Source organism: Fusarium venenatum (assembly GCF_020744135.1).
Source record: "Fusarium venenatum strain MPI-CAGE-CH-0201 chromosome Unknown EDB82scaffold_1, whole genome shotgun sequence".
NCBI classification, from domain to species: domain Eukaryota; kingdom Fungi; phylum Ascomycota; class Sordariomycetes; order Hypocreales; family Nectriaceae; genus Fusarium; species Fusarium venenatum.
In genome coordinates this window covers 5931696-5951580 of record NW_027072129.1, presented here as the reverse complement: position 1 = coordinate 5951580, position 19885 = coordinate 5931696, and the positions used below count along the sequence as shown (strand labels likewise).

Genomic DNA, 19885 nt, shown 5'->3' with positions numbered 1-19885 from the left:
GACAAGGGTTAAACAATCGACAAGGTTAGTTGTCGACGACACTGACGATCGTCGGGCTTTCAGCGCGGGAAATGGCCGCGGAGCACAACGTTCTCCCGAATCTTAGAACAATACTTTCCAGATTAAGCTATTATCACATGGATTCCACATAAATGTAACGTGACTTTTTGGTACTATTGTTTAAGTCTAGATAGAATTGATGTACTACCTAAATACAATTTTAAACTAACAGATTACAATCCAATATTCTCATACCACTGGAACTGTACATTAATTAATTTAAGAAACAATAATTGCAAATTTCGTATATAAGTAGTTAAATGTATCTGATTACCTTACAGCTTGCCTAATATAAAACGATAGAAAGAATGGCGAAATTATGTTTATCTATATTCGCGGCTTATTGTAATCTTCGAGGGGCCATATGTGATGTAGACAATTTGGTTGAATGATATTGCGTCTTGACACATAAAGATTGTTCTGGTAACACTACAAACTAGAATGATTGCTTATTATGGACAGTCCGACAATTTATCCTGCCTTTCAACTCATAATGACTACTCTTGACTACTCTAAGAAGCTCCGACAGTCTCTTTGATGAAAGACTGGAACTCGTCCATATTTCGGGTTTGTACATAGACCGAACCAGGACCGGTGAAGCGACACACGAGGCCCTCTCCTGTCTTCAGACCGGTCATGGCTCCACCACCAGCCTTTTCGATCGAATAATTGCAGCTCCATGCCACAAGATGGCCGTTGTCTACAATGTGCTGCTCGCCTGGTTGCAGCTGCGGTAGAGTTAGTAGTGTGAGCAACAGAAGTGTTGTAGAAACTTACATCTAGTCGGTCAACAGCGCCAAAGCTCGTGAGCCACATGATACCTTGACCCTCGACACGAAAGACAAAGAGGTCTTCACCTGAGAACAAGGCCTTGCCAAGTCCTTGAGTCTCTCTTTTTTTGGTAACTTCAGAAGTGCTGGCGAGGAAAGCGTCTTTGCCAATAGCCCAGGACTGGCTACCGTCAACGTGTAGGGAGATGATGTCTCCAAAGAGTGTTGGGCCAAGTGCGACACGACCCGGCCCAGCGTACAAGGACTCATACATGTTACCTCCGGTAAAGAGCTTTCCGAAAGAGAATTTGGATTTTCCCGATATTTCCACGGAACCTGACATGTGAATCATGGCTCCAGATTTGGAACGCACCGTGGTGCCTTGTTGCAGCTCGACGTTGAGAACGGCATTGGTGTCGCGATGGGCGATACTAAAACGACCACCTGGGAAATTGCCAGAGTCATTTTGAGGGGCCATGACTTGCTGAGAGGGCTGACCATATCCTTGTTGGTGCGACATGCCGGCTCTGTGAATTTATGTAAACAAAGATATGTTGATTGTAGTTGGAAATTGCGCGTGATGATTTTCGATGAGGGTGGATGTCGCGATATTAAGATGGGAACAGGAAGATGGAGAGGAAATTACAACAGGACAGAATATCCATAGCTTTATATCATCTTAATTGCACGAGTCCTAGCTTCAGGGACATCTGACTTGTGTAATACGTCTGAAAGGCACTTCGGTAACTCCGCTTACATCAAGGCTCACTGACAGCACTAATCCATTTCAGGCTATATCATTAGCTGGACATTTCGTGTTGAAGATAAATCTGCCTCGATCTATCCCTGTTGAGGTATAGTATCAAGTCTCTGCAAGGGCAGTTGACTAATTGTCAGCCTTAAAGTAAGGCACTCTTTTGTTTACTTGCATGTGACAGGCATTGAAAATAAGGATAAACTGTAACATCGCGAGATTATTGGATTAGTGGGTGGGACCTGTTTCGCCGATGGATCGTAATGCTGGTTTTGTACGGTTTGAGAGTTTTTCAGCTCATAAATCGAGCCATGGGTTCATCGAATGAGATATCATGCAGGCATCCCAGCGAAATCAAGTTGGAAGAGCATCCACGAAGATTTAATGGGTCCTTCTTGGTCAAAAGGGACATCACTCTGTATTGCTGCTGTGCACCAGATCGGCGCTTGGGTCACAGCTCGGGTACACTCGCTTTTAGGCTTTAAGATGTCAGATTTTGTCAACATTTTGCAAACAAACTGACAGCCTGATTGCCAAGGACCTGATATGGTACTTTGTAGTGATCGTCGAGGTCATTGCCTCATTTGTACGTATATGCTCTCATTCTAGTTGGCCATCAACATTAATTACTGGTTAGTCATCCCCTCCCTCTATTTGATGTTACGACTGTCCGATTGGAGGTAATGAAAAACAATCTGACATCAATTCTGTATGTCAAGTTGATAGGCTCACGCATATCTCGTGCTACCCTCACGTTATCAGCGCTTGGATGATATGAGCCATCAGAAAGGCAGGATATGTGGTAAAAAAATAAAAAAATAAAAACTATTCCGTGGAATTATCAGTGGTCGATGCGTCGATCTATGGAGTGGCTAATTAAAATATTGGGTGGAAATGTCCATTGAATTTCCATCGAGTAAAAGAATCCAAGGCAATGATACATTGAATCCATATGCAGTGTCAACTGTGCCGTCTCTACGTTTTTGGTGGTCTTGCTGCTTCTATCAGCCACGGCCGTATTTACTGTCGGAGATGAAAAGGACAATACTGGCTTCTTGCTGAACATATTCTCTAATATCGGCTCGTATGTCTCCCACTCTAATTATCACTGTTCGTAGCAAGATTGATTGTGTATCTTAGAATTCTAGCGCTTTTCGGGGAACAATCCACTCGCCAGTTTCTCGGCGAAACCTTTACCTGGGAAGATAATATCATCTTCGCTTGCATCCAGTTGGGTGTAATAACTGCGATTTCAGGCGCTATCCGCGTTCAAGGTGGCAGCTTATTTAAGGCCGTCGAGGCGTGCACGACGAAAACCATGCAGCATCTATAATTGAGTATGTCTTCAACTTCTAATGAGGTTTGTGAACTTTACAACGGAGAGGGGATTGTTCGAACGATGGGGAAGCCATACATCGGCCAAATCATTGTTTGTCCTGACCAATTCACAAAAGAACCTCAAAATGGCCAGAAGGAGGATTGCTGCGGAATTCATATGTTAGAAACCACAAAAAAAGAACGACATCATGGACCATCAAGACAATACACATGGATATAGCACTTACTTCCTGTATATGAATTCTGACTTGATTAGAGGAGATGCTTTCCGCGACGGCTTGCTTAAGACGGGGATCCAGGAGATGGGCGGAACGGATATGATGCTATTATAAAGGCCACTGAAATATTTACCCAAGCACCAGGGCTCATATCCTTGGTAGTCGACAAAGTAATCTTCACAGATCCAATTAAAACGTGCACATGCAGGCATTGCAACAGTCAACGGACGATGGATGAAAAGGGACAGCCATATAAATATTGGAAGCTTCATCAGTATCGTTATATTCATATCTAAACCTTGATAAACACCGAGCGCCCCTAACATTGTACCGTTCATCGTCGCCAAAATTTTATCTATGCCACCAGAAATTCTACCAGCCTTCCGGCACGCGAGGAATATAGTCCATGCTGTGCCCGACAGCTGCAGATATAACATCAAGTAAGCCATTTCCTTCAAAGAGCCTCCTCACCAGAGTCTTTGAGGAATACGCCCCTAGTCACCATTCATCGCTCTTATTGACTGTATGGCATCCAATTCCTCCAATGAAGTCCCTTGCCTCTCCCTCGGTTTCCACAACCTTGAGCTTTTTGCCTGCACGCGCTGTGTCAATGGTCAAAACACCAGAAGGATCAATAACGACTATAGTTCTTCCGTCAAGAAGTAGACGGGTAATATCAGCTTGGATAATTCGTTGGGCGACGGCGTTGAATGAGAAGACATCGCGGAATGAAAAGACGATGGCGCATGCATGGCGGCTGCTTCCACAGCCAGGATCATCAGGGTTTGGTGCGCCGAGAACTCGTGTAATCTCGCGAGTAAGGCGCTCTGATCCTGCGAAGCGGACGACACCACGCAGGCTAAAAATAAGAATTTCTTTGTTGCAGTTGGAGTGGTGAGGTTCATTGTCGCCTGCGACAATAGTAGCCACGGATGTGCGCACAGTCGCTTGGGCGATTTGGCTGACATCCATCATGTGAAGACCCATATCGCTCGATAACTGTTCGCAGATAGCCACACCTCGTACACTGTTTCCTCGGCTGTCAAGCTTGGGGGAGAAGACGGCAATACCCATTTGACCAGGCAGAGCACCGATGATACCACCAGCCACGCCGCTCTTGGCTGGAATGCCGATTCGCGAGAGCCAATCGCCTGCAGCATCGTACATACCGCATGTACTCATAACGGAGAGAATCTGTCGGACACTGTCCTGGGGAATGATTCTGTCTCCAGAAATAGGGTGGATTCCTGCGTTGCAGAGAGTGGCTGCCATAGTGGCCAAATCGCGCACGTTGACGTTGATGGCGCATTGGCGAATGTATCCTTTAACAATTTGCTGCGTGTCACCAGTGATGATGCCGGCTGCCTTGAGCATATATCCGATTCCCATGTTTCGGTCAGCACCTCGTAGCTCAGCCTCGTAGACCTCTTCGCAGACGTGCAATTGTCGGCCAGCCAATAGTGAAAGCGCGTTCAGAATACGCTCTGTTCTCTGCTCAGAAGTCCAGTCTGGTTTTCCGATGAGAGAATGCGCTGTGATGGCTCCAGCGTTGATCATGGGGTTCATGGGTCTGTTGCTGCCGCGTTCCAGGGAGAGGCTGTTAAACGCGTCGCCAGAAGGCTCTACACCAATCTTTTCGAGGACCTTGTCAAGACCAGCATCTTCAATTGCGAGCGCGTAGACAAAGGCTTTGGAGATGGATTGAATGGAAAATTCAATGTCGTCGTCTCCGGCAGAGTATACCTGGCCGTCTACCATGGCCAGTGCCACCGCTACTTTGGAAGTGTCGGCTTTGGCCAGGGTTTCAATGTAGCTGGCTGGCTTGCCACCCTCAATAGGGCGGGCATTCTCCAGCACTTGGTTCAGGTAGTCAGGGATAGGAGATTTCATAACGATTTCTTTTCAAAAGTATGATTGCTTTGTGTCTTTCTTTTTGTTCTACTTATTTTAGAAAAAAACAAGAATCAAAAATGGAGATGCAGTTTCTTATGAGCAGAGAATATTTTTCGAGGGCACAGAATGTCGTCAGCCAAGGTAGGACTAATTTTTACATAATGGCTCGGCCAATGGTGGTAGTGGAATCCTCTTTGCTAGACTAGACTAGGGGCGATCCACCAACAACTTCTCCCAGCTTCGTGTGAGACAATAGGGTAGATACATATTATCATTTGTCATATAAACACTGTAGATGCTCACATGGCCAACAAAAGGTTTAGGGCTTGTGTATAGAGTAGTATCCTCTTTGCTAATATTTATAATTGAATTTAAATGAAGGATGTACTAGTTACGAGTCTCTAGAGTCTCGAACATCGACTATCGTTCGAGTTTGTTACTTGCCGAGAGAGACACTACAAGCTCAACAATTTCCCGACTCAACAAGGTAGCTGACGCAATAAGCGAGGGAAGTTGCTAAAAGATCTGCATATGGTGATGAATCGGAGACTGATTATAACTTTGGGCCAAGTCTTTTCTTGCCGTCTCAACCGAGCTGATATCAAGTCTGTTGAAGGAGACCGTATACGGCTTCTTGTAGCATCCTCACCTCGACGTGAAACTACACTGAAACTCTTATCGATAAGAGGTCGTGTAACATCGATTGGCCCATCGCGGTCCCAGCCTACGCGTCTCACCGACGTGTTCTAGAGACCCCAGAATTCCTTACTAGCAAAGGACAAAAAAGAACGGGACAAAGCATCGGTTATAGTGCTGTTTTGGTGAGGGGTTGATGACTTATTTCTGTCAAAAAAATATCCACCCTTCACGCTAATCAAATTCCCCTCCGATCCGGAAAAATTGACTTGACCATATCGGTCACCTTGAACCTCTTGTTGCCCCGTGCTTTGATCACCCACATCTTCTGGTCCTAAGAAGACTCCACGAGTATCGACTCTTTATAGTGGAGAAGGCTTCTCCCATTGATCAATTGTAGAATATCAGTTCCCTATCATTCTTGACGCTTTGGAGTCCACAGAAATGACTCCCTTCAACCTGTCGTGTCTGCCCATTTGTGATCCCTGCTGAAAACGTAGAGACGCCCGCAAAAAAACAAGCTTTATTCAGCTCTCAATCCTTGCTGGATTCCCTGTCAAATGTCTCACTGGCGCAACATTATTGGCTGGACTGCGCCACCATCACCGTAAAGACGGTAGCAGGTTTATCACGATTCCAACCTCTCGAGCACTTCTTGCAATCCTTTTTAACCTTATCTTTAACTCTTTTTTTCTCTGTCAAGATTCTGCTACCCTAAGAATCGCTCCCCTCGACCTATCTCCTCTGCGTCAACCACAATGGCGAGCAACATCCTCCCAGGACATGGGCATGGACACAACAGCTCTGGTCATAGAGACGAATCAACCCCGCTTCTGCCTCAGCTCTCTAGTCACATTGCACATGAAGGCGAAAGTGGAAGAAGCGGTTTCCATCCGCGTCATTTCTTTGCTGTGCTCTGGAGAAGCTCATGCACTGCGTCCATGTGGGTGAACGTTCTGTGGCCATTCGTCCCCGTCGCCATCATCCTCCAGTTCTTTCCTGGCATGCATCTCTGGAAGTTTGCTACCGCCTACATCGCTGTCATCCCGACGGCCAATCTTCTGGGTTTTGCTGGGCAGGAATTTGCACGAAAGATGCCCAAGGTAGCAGGCATTCTCATTGAGACGACGTTCGGGTCCATCATTGAGATCATTCTCTTCCTTGTCCTCCTTGTAAAGCATGAGAATCAGGCCTCCGACAATAATGGAGACGAAGGAAACCTCATTCCCATTATTCAAGCCGCTATTCTTGGCAGTATTCTGACCAACTTGCTCCTCTGCCTCGGTCTCTGCTTCTTCGTTGGAGGTCTCAAGCAAGCTAGTCAGAAATTCCACGCCATCGTATCAGAGGTTGGTACCGGTCTGCTACTTGTGGCTGCTTTTGGTCTCCTCATTCCAAGCGCATTCTACTCCGCTCTGAAGGCCGAGGTTGTACCTGACTTTCCAGGTTTCAGAGTGCTACACGAAAAGTTCACAGAGGACAAGCTACAAGAAGACGTTGTGCGTATCAGCCAAGCAACCTCTGTCGCACTGATCGTTGCATTTTTCATGTACATCTGGTACCAGGCCAGTAGTCAGCACAGCATCTTCGACGAGGTTATTGAAATGGATGAGCACCGGGACGCTGATCGTGAAGCGGACATGGAAAAGCCAAAGTTCACCATGACCGAGACCATCGTCGCTCTTCTTATCGCTTTGGTGTTTGTGACCGCCCTTCTCATCTTTCTTGTTGAGAAAATCGAGCATGTTGTTGAAAGCGGTGTACCCGATCAGTTCTTGGGTCTTATTCTTCTGCCCTTTGTCGAGAAGGCGGCTGAGCATTTGACTGCGATTGATGAAGCTTACGGTAAGATTTGGTACCTAATAAATCGCTGTCGCTAATGAATTATAGACGGAGTCATCAATGTTGCCCTGTATCACTGCCTGGGGCCCTCGATCCAGACCGCCCTCTTCAATGGTCCGCTTGTCGTTCTCGTTGGCTGGGCCATCGGAAAGCCAATGGATCTTAACTTTGAGATCTTCATGATTGTATTGCTTGTTCTTTCTATTCTGGTCGTAGGCAACTTTCTCCGCGATGGCGAGTCCAACTGGCTGGAAGGAGCTCTTCTCGTGGTATGTATAACCTGACCTCGCAAATCAACAAAGGCTGACATATGCAGGTCATCTACGCCATTATTGCTATTGCATGCTGGTACTATCCCAACCCTGATGTGGCTACTTCCAACGGACTAGAAGGCTCCGAGATGGTCAACGTGACGATGAGTGTCGATACACTTCGTCAGTTACAGCAGCTTCTCAACGCACATCTGCCATTGTAGATACCCATATCATATCGTGCTTCACACGCATGGAAATGGACATTTGGCAGCGCCCGAGATGATTGCGGCGTCTTCTCCATATAAGCTAACTGCTCCACGAGCACCAGTATGGGCTGTTTCTGTGTATACGAAGTTGGACGGAATTAGGATAGCAAGCGGTTCAGAATGGATAATCATGGGCATTATGTCGACTTCAATAGGCAGCTGTGAGCATCATGCAAGGAAATAGCATTTCATTCAAGTCGTTAAGAAATTAAAATACTATCAACAGCAGTAAATCACTGCTTCTCAAATATCAAGACCTGGCTGTCAAAATCTCCTTCGAACCGCAACTGGATACCGAGGTTCATGAGAGTCGAGCCAGATACAGTCTGGTTGCCGTCCAATACATATTTGGCATCCGAATCCAAACCCTGCAGACGGAACCAGGGCCAGGAGAAGTTGATGGTAGCACGAGTCTGGAAAGCGAACAAGACAACTTTCTTGCCGTCCTCAGAGATGAACTGTCCAGCCGGGTACTTGGTGTCCTCAGGGAGAGCTAGTCTGTAGAAATCACCCGTAATGACAATTGGGTTAATCTTTTCAGATAGCTGGATAAGACCCGGAATTTGATCCCTCTCTTCAGCTTCCAGATCACTAGGATCGAGCTCCACACCAAATGATCCGCCCATCATGGCAACATGGGCTCTGAACTTGACGGATGTTGTACGCCCAGTAACTTGGTTGGGGACATGAGAGAGATGGGCTCCCATTGCAGAAGGTGGATAAGCGAGAGAAGTACCAAATTGGATTGCGATGCGCTCGACTGCATCCGTATCGTCAGATGTCCAAATTTGGGGGAACCACTGAAGAACGCCAGGGTCGAATCGACCACCTCCTGATGCGCAACCTTCCCAAAGAACATCAGGAAAACGACTGGTGAGAACTTCAAAAACGTGATACAAGCCCAACATGTACTTATAATTGAGGGTCTGATCAGGAGTCTCGTGAATGCCACGGTTGTTATCCCACTTGACATATGAAATTGGTGACTCGCTAAGGATCTTGGAAACAGAGTCGATGATAAACTCTTGGACTTCTGGCAAAGCGAGGTTGAGAACAAGTTGCCAACGAGTTTCAGTTCGGGGATAAGATCCCGAGTGGAGAGCCCAGTCAGGATGTTCGTTGTACAGGTCTGACTCGGGATTGACCATCTCTGGCTCAAACCAGATACCAAACTTGAGCTTTTCGGACGAATTGGCTACTGTGAGCTGGGTAACGTCCTCAACAAGGGGAGTAAGTCCTTCGGGGAAGCGAGACTTGTCAGGCTGCCAATCACCAAGACCGAGCTTATCAATCGTTCGAGCATACTTGTTGCCAAACCAGCCGTCATCCATGACAAAAAGCTTGATACCAAGGTCCGCAGATTGCTTCGCGATCTTGTAGATAGATGTCTCGTTGATGTCAAATGCCAAGCCCTCCCAGCTGTTTAGGAGAGCAGGTCTGGTCTCTTCGGCATACTTGCTCTTCATCAAATTCTTTCTGTAAAGCCGGTGGAACTGTCTCGACATGCCACCGACACCCTTGCTCGAGAAGACAGACACGACTTCAGGCGTGGTGAAGGTTTGACCAGGTTTGAGAGGCCATGAGAAGTCGATGGGGTTGATGCCCAGAAGTGCACGAGTAAGACCTTGCGAGCTCTTTTCGACATCAACTGCAAATGAGCCGGTGTAAACCAGAGAGAAACCCCAAGCTTCGCCTTGTGATTCAGTGGTATCTGGTGAGACGAGTGCGAGGAAAGGGTTATGGAGATGAGAAGAGTAACCAGTCGAGCTTTGGAAGCTACAGTTCCTGTCAGTATAATGAATTTCTAATCAACAAACTTGGACTTACCCCTGTGTTCCATAATCAACCTTGCGACGCACTCGCATGCCCTCACGGGACCAATCACCTCTGATCTCAATAAGATCTAGGTCCTCTTGTCGGAAGTCAACACTCCAACTGGCTACCTTTTTGAGAGTAATAGTTGTGTTTCCCTTGTTAGTAATATTCACGCTTCGCACGATAGCGTCATATTTGGGGAAGATGGAATATGTCAAGTCTACAGCGATGGAGCTGTAGTTGTCATACATATGCACAACAAGACTCGAGACATCCTCAGAATCACCAAACGTGGCTGGAAGACCAGGCAACCCAGGCTTGCCTTGTACGAGGTCGTGCGACTTGTAGCGGAAATCGGTGACTGTGGTGCCACTGGCTTGTTGGATCTGAAAAGCTGGTAGTCTGAAGTCTCCTCTTCCATGGTCTGGAAACTCGCGTCGGACTCGACCGATGAGATTAACCCAGCCTTGGACGGGACCGACTTCTGCCGTAATAGTATCTCCCGCAACGGGGCCGCCATAGTGGTCGTTGATTAGATCACCTGTGGTGTTGTCGACGTGGAAGCGATACGAGACATTGTCTCCATTGAGGGCGAAGGAGGTTCCATCAACATCGATTGCTACAATTGTTAGCGTTGGGACATCATGAGATTAACAAACTTACGACTTGAACCTTGAGCCAGAGCGGAGAGTGACTGGCCCAGGACTACCGCAGCCGTAGATATACGCTTGAACCTGAGCAATACCATCTTGTCGTCCGTAGATAACTTGCACAGCTATTGAAAAAGGCAAAAATTCAATGGCAGACACAAGCTTTTTAAGTTCTTCTCCTCACAGCGCAAACCTAGATCAGCAAGATCAACTCAAGGTTAAATTCGCCCATAAAGTAACATCATGCTACGATCCCGCATCTCAACAGTGTGTCGGACCGATCATAATTTGGAGAAAACTGGGCATTTTGGAGGAGACGATGAACTTTGCTGGCATTTGTTTCCCGAACATTGCTCCTTCAAGGAACGATCGACGCTGCTCGTGCGGAGGATCGGCCGTTATTCTCCACGTTCGGGACTTTATCCAGTGGTTGTCATGACGTCGTCGTCAGGCGCACGAATAAGAGAGATGAAATAGAGAGGGGAAGTGTAACCGTTGCATAATAGAATTGACGGAGTCAATGGGATCAGAATAATTGCAGGTAATAATGCAGAACAAATGCTTATAGCCGGCTAAAACATGATGTAACGATGTACTTGTACGGACAAACCTTTTTCCCTTTACAAAGCCAGTCGTCAAGACTCATGATTGGTCGATAACCTAACCGTTGAGAGTCAATGACAGCTTGTAATGGACTGAGTGCTTTATCACCTAACGAGTCTCACGATCCTGGTTATCGTTGAAGTTTTGGACAAAATGAGTTTGCAAAATGTCATCCTCCCTCTACAAGACTCATCGAAGCAATGGGACATACAAATACAAGATGGTGTCGTATCGTCCATGAAACTATCTGGCAGTCCTTCTCCAAACCCAAGTCTCTTACTCCCCTCATTGTGTCATCCGCATATCCATCTCGATAAACCATACCTTCTAACCTGCAATCACTCCTCTTCCGACAACCACCCCGACTATTCGGATCTTGTTCCAAAATCAGGAAGCTTTGACGAAGCCTTGTCTAACACGGCCGAAGCAAAGAAACGTTACACCCCAGACGACTTGTACCTGCGAGGGTCCCAGCTCCTCGCCACGAGCTACGCACAAGGTGTCACGTGTGTCAGAGGCTTTGTTGAACTTGATCATGTCACGCAACTTGAACCTCTGAAAACAGGGCTTCGGCTGAAGAAGGAATTTGAAGGATTCGTGGATTTGCAGATTTGTGCTTTTGCGCAGGATCCAATTTTCTCTACTGAGTATGGAGATGAGAATCGAGATATCCTTAAAAATGCATTGGAAGAGTTCGGATCGTCTATTGATGCTCTAGGGACCACGCCGTACGTGGAAGAGAATGACGATATGGAGAGAAAGAACATACGATGGGCTATACAAACAGCACTAAAGTACAACCTGAATCTCGACTTCCATACAGAATTCAATTTGAAGGCAGGAGATGCTGTGGAATTGTTCAATTATACTGTTGACCAACTCGTTGACAACAAATGGCCTACCCACTCTGGCGCCCCTACTGTCGTTCTCGGACATGCCACAAGACTGACGCTGGCGTCCCACAAAGAGCTCCGCCAATTTTCTGACAGGCTTCAAGAGACAAAACTGCCGTTTCACTTTGTTGGATTGCCTACTAGCGACGTCTTCATGATGGGTCGGCCAAACTCTGATGGTGTATCAGAGCAAGACACACCACTCAGCCGCCAATGTGGCACCCTGCATGTACCAAAGATGATACAGGAGTATAGACTCAAGGCTTGCTTGTCCGTCAACAACGTGGGTAATGCGTTTACTCCGTATGGGACTGGGGACCCTCTTGGGGTGGCGAGTTGGGGCGTTGGACTCTTTCATGCGGGTAAGACGGATGATGCGAAACTGCTTTATGAAACTGTTAGTACTCGTGCGATGGATGCGATTAAACCTTCGGAGGTCGGTCACGAGACAAAGAGCCGTATAGAAGAGAAGAAGAATCTCATGTCAATGATTCTATTCAAGAATGAAAAGAACATCGAGATCCAATCACCACAAGGGAGGACGATACAAGTGCCCGCTCGACAGAGGTTGTCTGTCAAAGACATTGTTTGGGATCCACCAGAGACAAGATTTAGAAGCGTTATTAGATAGTCTTTTTTCTATTTGAAATTGTGTGTTATTTATATTATATACTATGAAAATCAAAGAAATTGTTATATAGCAGACCCCTAGGCTTTGCACAATGCTCCATCTGCAGTCTCAACCCAATATTCTGACCCAACACATGTTGGACAGTAGAACAAATGTGTAGGATCCCACTTGTTCTTTGAGGCCAAATGTGTCTGATACAAGCTACCGTAGAAAGCCTGTCGGTAGTCGGGGTCATTGCGATCACCCTCATTCATGTAAGCTCCAGTCTTGGGAGCCAGCTTCTTCGATGCTACACCCTTGACGAAAGTCACTTCATCATTCGCAGCCTTGCGTTCAGCAGGAGTCGCAGTCTTGGAAACACCCTGGCTTGAAACGATGGCGTAGTATGACTTTCTCCAGGCTGGGTGAAGACCACTGGATTTGTCTGCAGCGTCCTTAAAGACCTGCCCCCCGGAGCAGAAGAGGATGACGTTGGTGCCGAATTCATCAGGCTTGCCACTGATGACTTCAACAGCATCTCGGACATTGTCGAAGCTCTCGACGCTCTCACGATCAATCAGTCTTGAGGTGAGGATTGAGGTGTCACCAGTGGGATTGTACAGTCCCGACTCAGCTTCGTAGAAAGACCAGTAGTCGGAGTATGTCGCCCAACTCTCACTCATGTACAGCTGGCCCTTGAACTTGCTCAAGGCCTTGCGAACTGGGGCCCAACCAGCTTCAGCTTCCTCACGAGTCTTTCCGATGGCCCAAAATCCGTGAGAGTAACCAGATGTGGCGTTGCCGACAAAGACGGTAGGGAAGTTGCGGAACCAGTACCCGTATCCTGCGAACCTAGCATCATTGAGATCAGGAAGTTTCTGTAGCAAAACAGATACAGCGTCGAGAAGATCTTTGTTCTTCTCAGTCTTCTCAAGTGGCGCAACTTCAAAGTGGTGAGCTGTGACAGTGTCGACATTGGGATGGGCTTTGACAGTGCTGCTCAGGGTGATGGCGTAACCTGGTCCGCCGCCACGCATGGCACGGAAGAGGTCAGCGTTACGGCAGTGGTTGACGGTAATGACTTTTCCATTAGCTAGCATTACTTCTGCCTCGAGGATCTGATCAGCACCGAGACCGTAGTTTCTCGTAGCTGGGCCATGGCCACCTCCTGATGCCCAACCACCAATGGCACCAGGAGTGATAGAGCCACCACCGACAACAATGACGTTGTTAGCCTTGGCTACCTTGTAGACATCGCGCCACTGGTAGTTACCATCAATTGTGATGGTACTTCCCGTCCAGCCAGACTTATCACAGCTGCTCTTGGGCTTGAAAGTCTTTCGAAACTCGATCTTGTTCTTGTACTGATGTAACCACAGTTCAAGCCCACCGTAGCCGTCCGAGCGGCCAAGGAGATCATGACCAGTGCCAGTGATGACCAGCCTCAAGTTACGTTCTTGAGCATAGGCCAGGGTATTTCTGATTTGTGATCGTGTAGTAGCATTTACGGCGTAAACGGGCGATGATCCCAGACTGCAGGTAGTTGGCTCTTGGCCAGCGCTGTAGTCCACTGGAGCGCATGTAATGTTATGGGGATAAGGCCTTCCAATTGGGTCTGAAGACTGGAAGTCTTGATCAGACCACATTTTGTTTACATAGGCGCAGTGCTTGAGGTCCTCGGCCGGACCAGGGTAACAGGATTGTGCGATAGGCTGCGTCTTGATGAGGCCCCCGTCGACTTGCTCGTCGAAAGCTCGCCAATCAGAAGAGGAAGGCCAACAGCTTTGACCTGGAATCTGTGCAGCATGTCAGCAAAAAGGGCACAGACATATCATATTTGGTTTAAAACCCTTCCCAAACTTACACATTTACACTGGGAGTCGCGCTTTGACGAATCAATTATATCCTTGGCCCAAGATCCAGCAGGAAGAAGGGCGAGGAAGGGGAGAAGCACACTGATTTGCATATTGGACGACAAATCAGATTGTCTACTTGCTCTGGGTGCCAGGAAAAAGAAAATAAACGACTTGTTTTGAGTAGAGAGGCTGCAGCTAAGTGGGTGGCCTCTTGATAAGTTTTAATCTATCCAGAGCAAGAGCAAGAGTATTCCTTTTTGTATGGGTTACAGTGTCATGGTCATTGTGGGGGCAATTCTGTACAACCCTGTTCACCTTACGGAAGCCGATATGCGAATCGTGGCAATAAGCGAAGCTATATTAAGGCCCGGATATCGCTTTACTATGACATTCATCTCGCAGTAGCTAGAGACATTGAGGCAGGTCATCAATGCAATCTAGATGTCAAGAATTACTGTTGGTGGGTGAAGAACCAAGACAGTTGAGTTGGCTGCAAGACATGGGAGTCCCCTGCACATCAGCCCCTGCATCAACGGTCGACTACTCCATATTCGATGTGACCTCGTTTTTCATCTGAGTATGTGAGCAAATTAAAAACGGCGCCGGTTCGTTAGAAAAGTGAGATGTCATATAAGAGGCAACCAGCGGCGAGTTTGCGAATTGTTTGCTTCATAATCAGGCCATCAGCCTCGCTGTCTCGGAACTCAGCGAGAAAGCGAGACAGACATTTATTCTTTGCATTGTATGATCGGGTTGGTGGCTTTGATCGGAAACCAATGCCAAGAGTTCTATACACTTCTTTTGGACGGGCAAATGGCCAATGCTGTAAGATGTATCACTTTTCAGCATTTGTCGAATGACCATAGCCGTACCTGGGCTGAACTCCAGGTGATAGTCCAATCTATTCGTTTACTTCACCCCGGTAGTGCTTACTTACCCTCTATACCATCGCTGGCGTATTCGAGCTGTCAAAAACACAGAATAAAAAGCTCGTCCTGTCAATTTAACGTGAAACATGGCGTCGTCCGGTTATCGACGCCAAGAACCACTCCAACGGGAGGAACGGGACGGCAACATGCACTGGGCAGGCAAATGTCCACAATGGACAAAGTAGAACTTGATAGATACTTAGATAGCCAACCTCAGTCATGGAAAAGGGCCCAGATCTCCACGATTTTCCAGGCCCGGAGATAGGCTTCCTGACATGGTTAGTTACCCGTCGGGGAACAAATTAGCTCTTACTGGGAACTAAGAGGCGAAATCCATTAAATCCTTTCAAGTGGTGAATATGAGCTGTAAAATAAAAATGCTGCTTGCCATGTTTGTACCAATAGAGCCGGAACTGACAAGATCTGCATAATGCGTGTGAGCAAATCGTGGGCAGTGGGATCCTCTGATTCGTTCCAGACCTTGACCAGAATACGGAAAAAGCAAAAAAAGACGATGTAACGGCAACTTGTCTCTTCTCCCACTTGTCGCTTCTGTAGGCGAGTTTGCCTCGTTTGCCCACTGTTTGCATTTCTGCGTAGCACTATTGGACTTTGCCTCTCGTATGCAGTTAGCAAACGACACTTTGGAGCTGAGAATTGACGGGAGTTTGCTTCGCCTAGACGGACGGGTCTTTGAAAGGGTATCCGCGGGGCCAATAAGCTATCACATGTTCCCGGCATGGTGAACAAGAGACTGATGTTGCAAATCTGTTTGTTTTGAGGCCATTCGTTAAATGTCAGTGGAATTGCATCAATAAGGACTTCAGCCACTGAGGTAACTCTGTCTCGATGCAAGAGCCCGGCCTTGCCACTCATGCACATAATTATTCGTTTCTTTGTTCGTTCCTGTAATAAACCACTAATGCGACTGGTGCTGTACGTGATACCATGCCACAGACAATATTGCTTTTCTTGCGGGTTCCTCCTTGGTGCAAACCTCAGCCCAGGACCCAACAGGATTTCTATCATTATTATCTATCATAATGACTCCTGATCTTTCTGCTATATGAAAGGTTTAATAGTGCTCCCAGCGCCGCCAGGCTGGAAGCCACAATCTGCACGCTCACCGTCAATATGTCTGCACCACAACCAGTCCCAGACGCTCCGCTCTTCGGGGCAGCCCGCACTGTTGACCGCCAGGGACTCGTCGTCATTATATGGGTATGCTTTACTGTTGCTACTCTATTTGTCTCACTGCGGCTTTTCGTCAGATGGCAACAGAACAGGCGATTCCTGGCAGATGACTGCTGGATCTTCTTCGCATGGTTGTGTACCTTGACCATGGCGATATTGCAGACTGAGCAGATGGAAGCTCTTTGGTACATGACGCATCTCCAAGCCGGTCGTATCGCATATGAGCCCGAGGAGATGCTATCACAACGCAACCAGTTGGCAAAATGGCAATTCCCGATCATCAAGATGTTTTGGATTATTCTTTGGTCTGTTAAGGCAAGTTTCTTGGCTATCTTCTGGCGACTCGTGCAGCCTTTCGTCATCATTCGACGCCTATGGTACTTTGTCTGCTTCTTTACCGCCTCTGCACTGGTTGTTTGTGTTGTCTGCAGTGTATTTACATGTAACACACCATCCGACTATTTCTACGGTAACTACATCTCTCTTCTTGACTCAAGATACCCATATGATCGAACTTGCTGTGACTAACATTGCTTAGGAGCCTGCGACTCACCGAAAGAACAATGGCGACAGAACTTCAACGTCATCTTCTCTACCACGGTCGACGTTACCTCGGACCTCATGATCATGGCCCTCCCGATCGCTGTACTCCCCTCCCTACAACTCGACAGAAAGAAGAAGATAGGGCTCGGGATTGTCTTCTCCCTGGGCGTTATTATTATCAGTGTCGCCGTCGTCCGTATGTCCCAAGTCATCGTAAAAAGACAAGTCGATCTTGTCGGGTTAGCTATCTGGGGTGCAGTCGAAACAGCCACTTCTCTTGTCGTCGGCTCACTTCCAGCCCTTAAAAGCCTGCTCACTCGGAGCATCAAGAAGTACACCACTTCGAGAAGCGGACGATCAGATCCCACAGACTATAGCAGCCAGCCGTCTCATGCTCGACGAGGCGTTGGTTCGTCGATGGCGCCAAAAGATATAACGGGCTCAGACTGCATTCCATTGGATGATGTTCACAGGAGCGAGCAATTTGATGGAGGTATATGTGTGCACAAGACCTTTGACCTAGCTACTGAAGTGGATGATAACTCTTCGCGAGAGGAAGATGAGGAGCTGGCTATCATTCGGGGGCCTTCGAAACGTTAATGAAGAAGCTTGTATAATAGATATACTAAATACACTTTCATATTTCATTTTAAGATGCTTCCTAATTGATGCGCTGGCGTTCTCTATCGTTATGCTATAACTACTTGAACTCTCTCCACTGCCTAACAACTTCATAGAGACTATCATTATGGCCAACATTTCCAGGGAACACGACATAGTTCAACCCTGGCCATTTGGATTCTGGTTCATCACATCGCCACATCGGCACTCCAGGTGCAGCTTGGCCAACAATGAGAGCTCGCTTCATTCTCAATCCCTTGGTTGCCATATCAGAAGATGTGATACCTCCCTTAGCAATGATGTACCGTGGTTTCTGCTCCAGGTTCTGAAGGAACGAGACCAAAGCCTTGGCTATCGTGGAGCCGATATCTAAGCTCTCCACTTCATCCTTGCCGACTATTAGTTCCCTGCTCGTCATGACGAGTACATCGTGACCGCTTTTGATCTTCTGAGTAGCGAGTTCAATGGCATTTGATACGTCTCGCTTGGCTGACTCGTCCGATTCGAGAAGTTCTTTGACGTTTAGAGTAATAGTTGTCAGATTGTCTCCTGACTTGGTGACCAAAGAATCCAACTGTGCAGTCGTCTTGGGAACGTATGAGCCTGCGATGATCAGGCCACCAACTTCTTTGGATAGACCTAGTTGAGACGCAGATAAAGGTGGTATAGACGAGATTCCCAATCGTGACGAGACAAAAGCAGCGCCCGTTCGGTAGAGATATCTCTTTCCTTGCTGCGAAGCCCGAAGAAGCGCTGTGATGACCACATCCATATCTTCATCAGCAGCGGCGTTGATAACCAACACAATAGGAGTCTTTTCTCTCTTTGGAAGCCCCATTATCTTTTGGTAAACAGCATCTGGTCCGCCCACTCGAATTGTCTCCAAATCGATAGAGTCGATGTTACTCTGAGAAATATGTCCTTTGGACTTTTCCACCACATAGTCCCGCAGATTGGAGCTCTTGTAACCAAATGTGGCATCTTTGGCAAACGGTGTATCTGCAGCTGGGATAAGATGGTCGCCTTCATGGACGTAGTGGATATCGTTGATAGTGTATCGTCCACCTTGGAGGAAGAATGGGCATAAGATCCAGGCATCAAATGCACCATTGACATGCTCTACGGCTTCCGGCTCGAGGGGAAAGTGACCGCGAAGGATAGAGTCTCCACGCAAGACAATTTCATACAGTAGATCGACTTCCTGTGACGCGGCCTTGAGGTTCGTACATATCTCAATCATGAGATCTCGAGCTTGAGGGGGGTGAAGAGCACGTGAGTTTGTCAAGATGAAGAAGCCATTGCCGGCTCCTACTTGCTTAAACGTTGAAACAATTGTTGGTACATCCCAAACTGTGAGAATGGTGACATCATGGCAGGTTTGAGTTCCTGTCGGGTCATCATCGAGTATAACAAGCACGGGAGCCGGGGATGTCCTGGATTGGATGTTTGATTTTGTCTGAGTGCGGAGTTGTTTGTGCGAAGCGGGAACAGGGGGCAAGGCCGAGAGGGTCTCAGTCAAGTTGATAACGCCTTCTTGTGCCATGATTCGTAGATAGATGTGATGTTTTGTTCGATATGTGATTCTCTAAAGACAGTTGAACAGCACAACCAGGCAATTGGTGTTTATAGTTAGAGACAACTGTGGTCTTCCGAATCAGTTTAGGGTAGCCGCTTCTCCACGGGTTCTTAGCCGACACCCGTTAGCCGCCTCTCCGAATTCATCGGTCTTTGCTCCTATTGGTTCAACAGAAAGACATTTTGCCGATGGTCATGATTGTTGTCAGTTCTTTTAACGTTAGATGGACGTTGGAAATTGAGGCCATCACCAGACTGTCATTATATAGCAGATGTAGTGTTGATTGCGATGAGAGATCTCGACATTTTCCACGTTCTGACTCCTGGCTTGGCATTCTAGGACAAGGCGGAGAAACTAAGAGGACCTAAACGGCCTATTTTTATTCTGACAGATGGTCGAACAGTCCGATAAAGTAATCTTGAGGAGATTTCAGTTAGGGCAAGCCTCAGGTATCTACATTATAGCTTAGACGACTATACGTCAAATAGGCTATCAATGGAACTGTATAATTTCGAGAAGATGGTTCATAGACCTCGTTCACATGTGATAACCGTTTTGAAAACT

The 19885-nt window shown here is 47.2% G+C and overlaps 8 protein-coding genes across 8 annotated transcripts; 3 read left to right on the top strand and 5 right to left on the bottom strand.

Annotated features, from left to right (window-relative positions):
• Positions 1-233: 233 nt before the first annotated feature.
• On the bottom strand, positions 234-1505 carry EDB82DRAFT_487766 (tryptophan RNA-binding attenuator protein-like domain-containing protein). Its single transcript, XM_025730198.2, has 2 exons — positions 838-1505; positions 234-788 (listed from the first exon to the last, which is right to left on the bottom strand). The coding sequence occupies exons 1-2, from the start codon at positions 1348-1350 to the stop codon at positions 573-575; spliced, it is 729 nt and encodes a 242-aa protein (XP_025589347.1). The 5' UTR covers positions 1351-1505; the 3' UTR covers positions 234-572.
• Positions 1506-3401: 1896 nt separating this feature from the next.
• Positions 3402-5144, bottom strand: EDB82DRAFT_487760 (beta-lactamase/transpeptidase-like protein). The gene has a single exon (XM_025730200.2). The coding sequence runs from the start codon at positions 5028-5030 to the stop codon at positions 3639-3641; it is 1392 nt and encodes a 463-aa protein (XP_025589348.1). The 5' UTR covers positions 5031-5144; the 3' UTR covers positions 3402-3638.
• A 1197-nt stretch (positions 5145-6341) lies between these two features.
• Positions 6342-8203, top strand: EDB82DRAFT_487759 (Sodium/calcium exchanger protein-domain-containing protein). The gene is made up of 3 exons (XM_025730201.2): positions 6342-7514; positions 7560-7780; positions 7828-8203. The coding sequence occupies exons 1-3, from the start codon at positions 6428-6430 to the stop codon at positions 7984-7986; spliced, it is 1467 nt and encodes a 488-aa protein (XP_025589349.1). The 5' UTR covers positions 6342-6427; the 3' UTR covers positions 7987-8203.
• On the bottom strand, positions 8204-11009 carry EDB82DRAFT_441205 (Melibiase-domain-containing protein). The gene is made up of 3 exons (XM_065607789.1): positions 10510-11009; positions 9859-10465; positions 8204-9807 (listed from the first exon to the last, which is right to left on the bottom strand). The coding sequence occupies exons 1-3, from the start codon at positions 10592-10594 to the stop codon at positions 8265-8267; spliced, it is 2235 nt and encodes a 744-aa protein (XP_065465650.1). The 5' UTR covers positions 10595-11009; the 3' UTR covers positions 8204-8264.
• Positions 11010-11160: 151 nt separating this feature from the next.
• On the top strand, positions 11161-12696 carry EDB82DRAFT_59041 (uncharacterized protein). The gene has a single exon (XM_025730203.2). The coding sequence runs from the start codon at positions 11253-11255 to the stop codon at positions 12621-12623; it is 1371 nt and encodes a 456-aa protein (XP_025589351.1). The 5' UTR covers positions 11161-11252; the 3' UTR covers positions 12624-12696.
• Positions 12697-12700: 4 nt separating this feature from the next.
• On the bottom strand, positions 12701-14568 carry EDB82DRAFT_551151 (uncharacterized protein; the record flags this gene model as incomplete). Its single annotated transcript, XM_025730204.2, has 2 exons — positions 12701-14398; positions 14467-14568. The coding sequence occupies 2 exons, from the start codon at positions 14566-14568 to the stop codon at positions 12701-12703; spliced, it is 1800 nt and encodes a 599-aa protein (XP_025589352.2).
• A 1953-nt stretch (positions 14569-16521) lies between these two features.
• Positions 16522-17724, top strand: EDB82DRAFT_551150 (uncharacterized protein; the record flags this gene model as incomplete). Its single annotated transcript, XM_025730205.1, has 2 exons — positions 16522-17050; positions 17120-17724. The coding sequence occupies 2 exons, from the start codon at positions 16522-16524 to the stop codon at positions 17722-17724; spliced, it is 1134 nt and encodes a 377-aa protein (XP_025589353.1).
• Positions 17725-17745: 21 nt separating this feature from the next.
• On the bottom strand, positions 17746-19437 carry EDB82DRAFT_487754 (uncharacterized protein). Its single transcript, XM_025730206.2, has one exon. It carries the CDS (start codon positions 19286-19288, stop codon positions 17825-17827), a length of 1464 nt encoding a protein of 487 aa, XP_025589354.2. The 5' UTR covers positions 19289-19437; the 3' UTR covers positions 17746-17824.
• Between the last annotated feature and the right edge of the window lie 448 nt (positions 19438-19885).

Excerpts from the sequence above, each read along its gene's own strand:
- EDB82DRAFT_487766 (XM_025730198.2), bottom strand. The coding sequence starts at position 1,350 with ATGTCGCACCAACAAGGATATGGTCAGCCCTCTCAGCAAGTCATGGCC. Across the intron at positions 789-837 it reads GCGCTGTTGACCGACTAGAT|CTGCAACCAGGCGAGCAGCA; the intron begins GTAAGTTTCTAC and ends ACTCTACCGCAG.
- EDB82DRAFT_487760 (XM_025730200.2), bottom strand. The coding sequence starts at position 5,030 with ATGAAATCTCCTATCCCTGACTACCTGAACCAAGTGCTGGAGAATGCC.
- EDB82DRAFT_487759 (XM_025730201.2), top strand. The coding sequence starts at position 6,428 with ATGGCGAGCAACATCCTCCCAGGACATGGGCATGGACACAACAGCTCT. Across the intron at positions 7,515-7,559 it reads TGCGATTGATGAAGCTTACG|ACGGAGTCATCAATGTTGCC; the intron begins GTAAGATTTGGT and ends AATGAATTATAG. Across the intron at positions 7,781-7,827 it reads TGGAAGGAGCTCTTCTCGTG|GTCATCTACGCCATTATTGC; the intron begins GTATGTATAACC and ends TGACATATGCAG.
- EDB82DRAFT_441205 (XM_065607789.1), bottom strand. The coding sequence starts at position 10,594 with ATGGTATTGCTCAGGTTCAAGCGTATATCTACGGCTGCGGTAGTCCTG. Across the intron at positions 10,466-10,509 it reads TCTGGCTCAAGGTTCAAGTC|CAATCGATGTTGATGGAACC; the intron begins GTAAGTTTGTTA and ends TAACAATTGTAG. Across the intron at positions 9,808-9,858 it reads GTTGATTATGGAACACAGGG|CTTCCAAAGCTCGACTGGTT; the intron begins GTAAGTCCAAGT and ends CAGGAACTGTAG.
- EDB82DRAFT_59041 (XM_025730203.2), top strand. The coding sequence starts at position 11,253 with ATGAGTTTGCAAAATGTCATCCTCCCTCTACAAGACTCATCGAAGCAA.
- EDB82DRAFT_487754 (XM_025730206.2), bottom strand. The coding sequence starts at position 19,288 with ATGGCACAAGAAGGCGTTATCAACTTGACTGAGACCCTCTCGGCCTTG.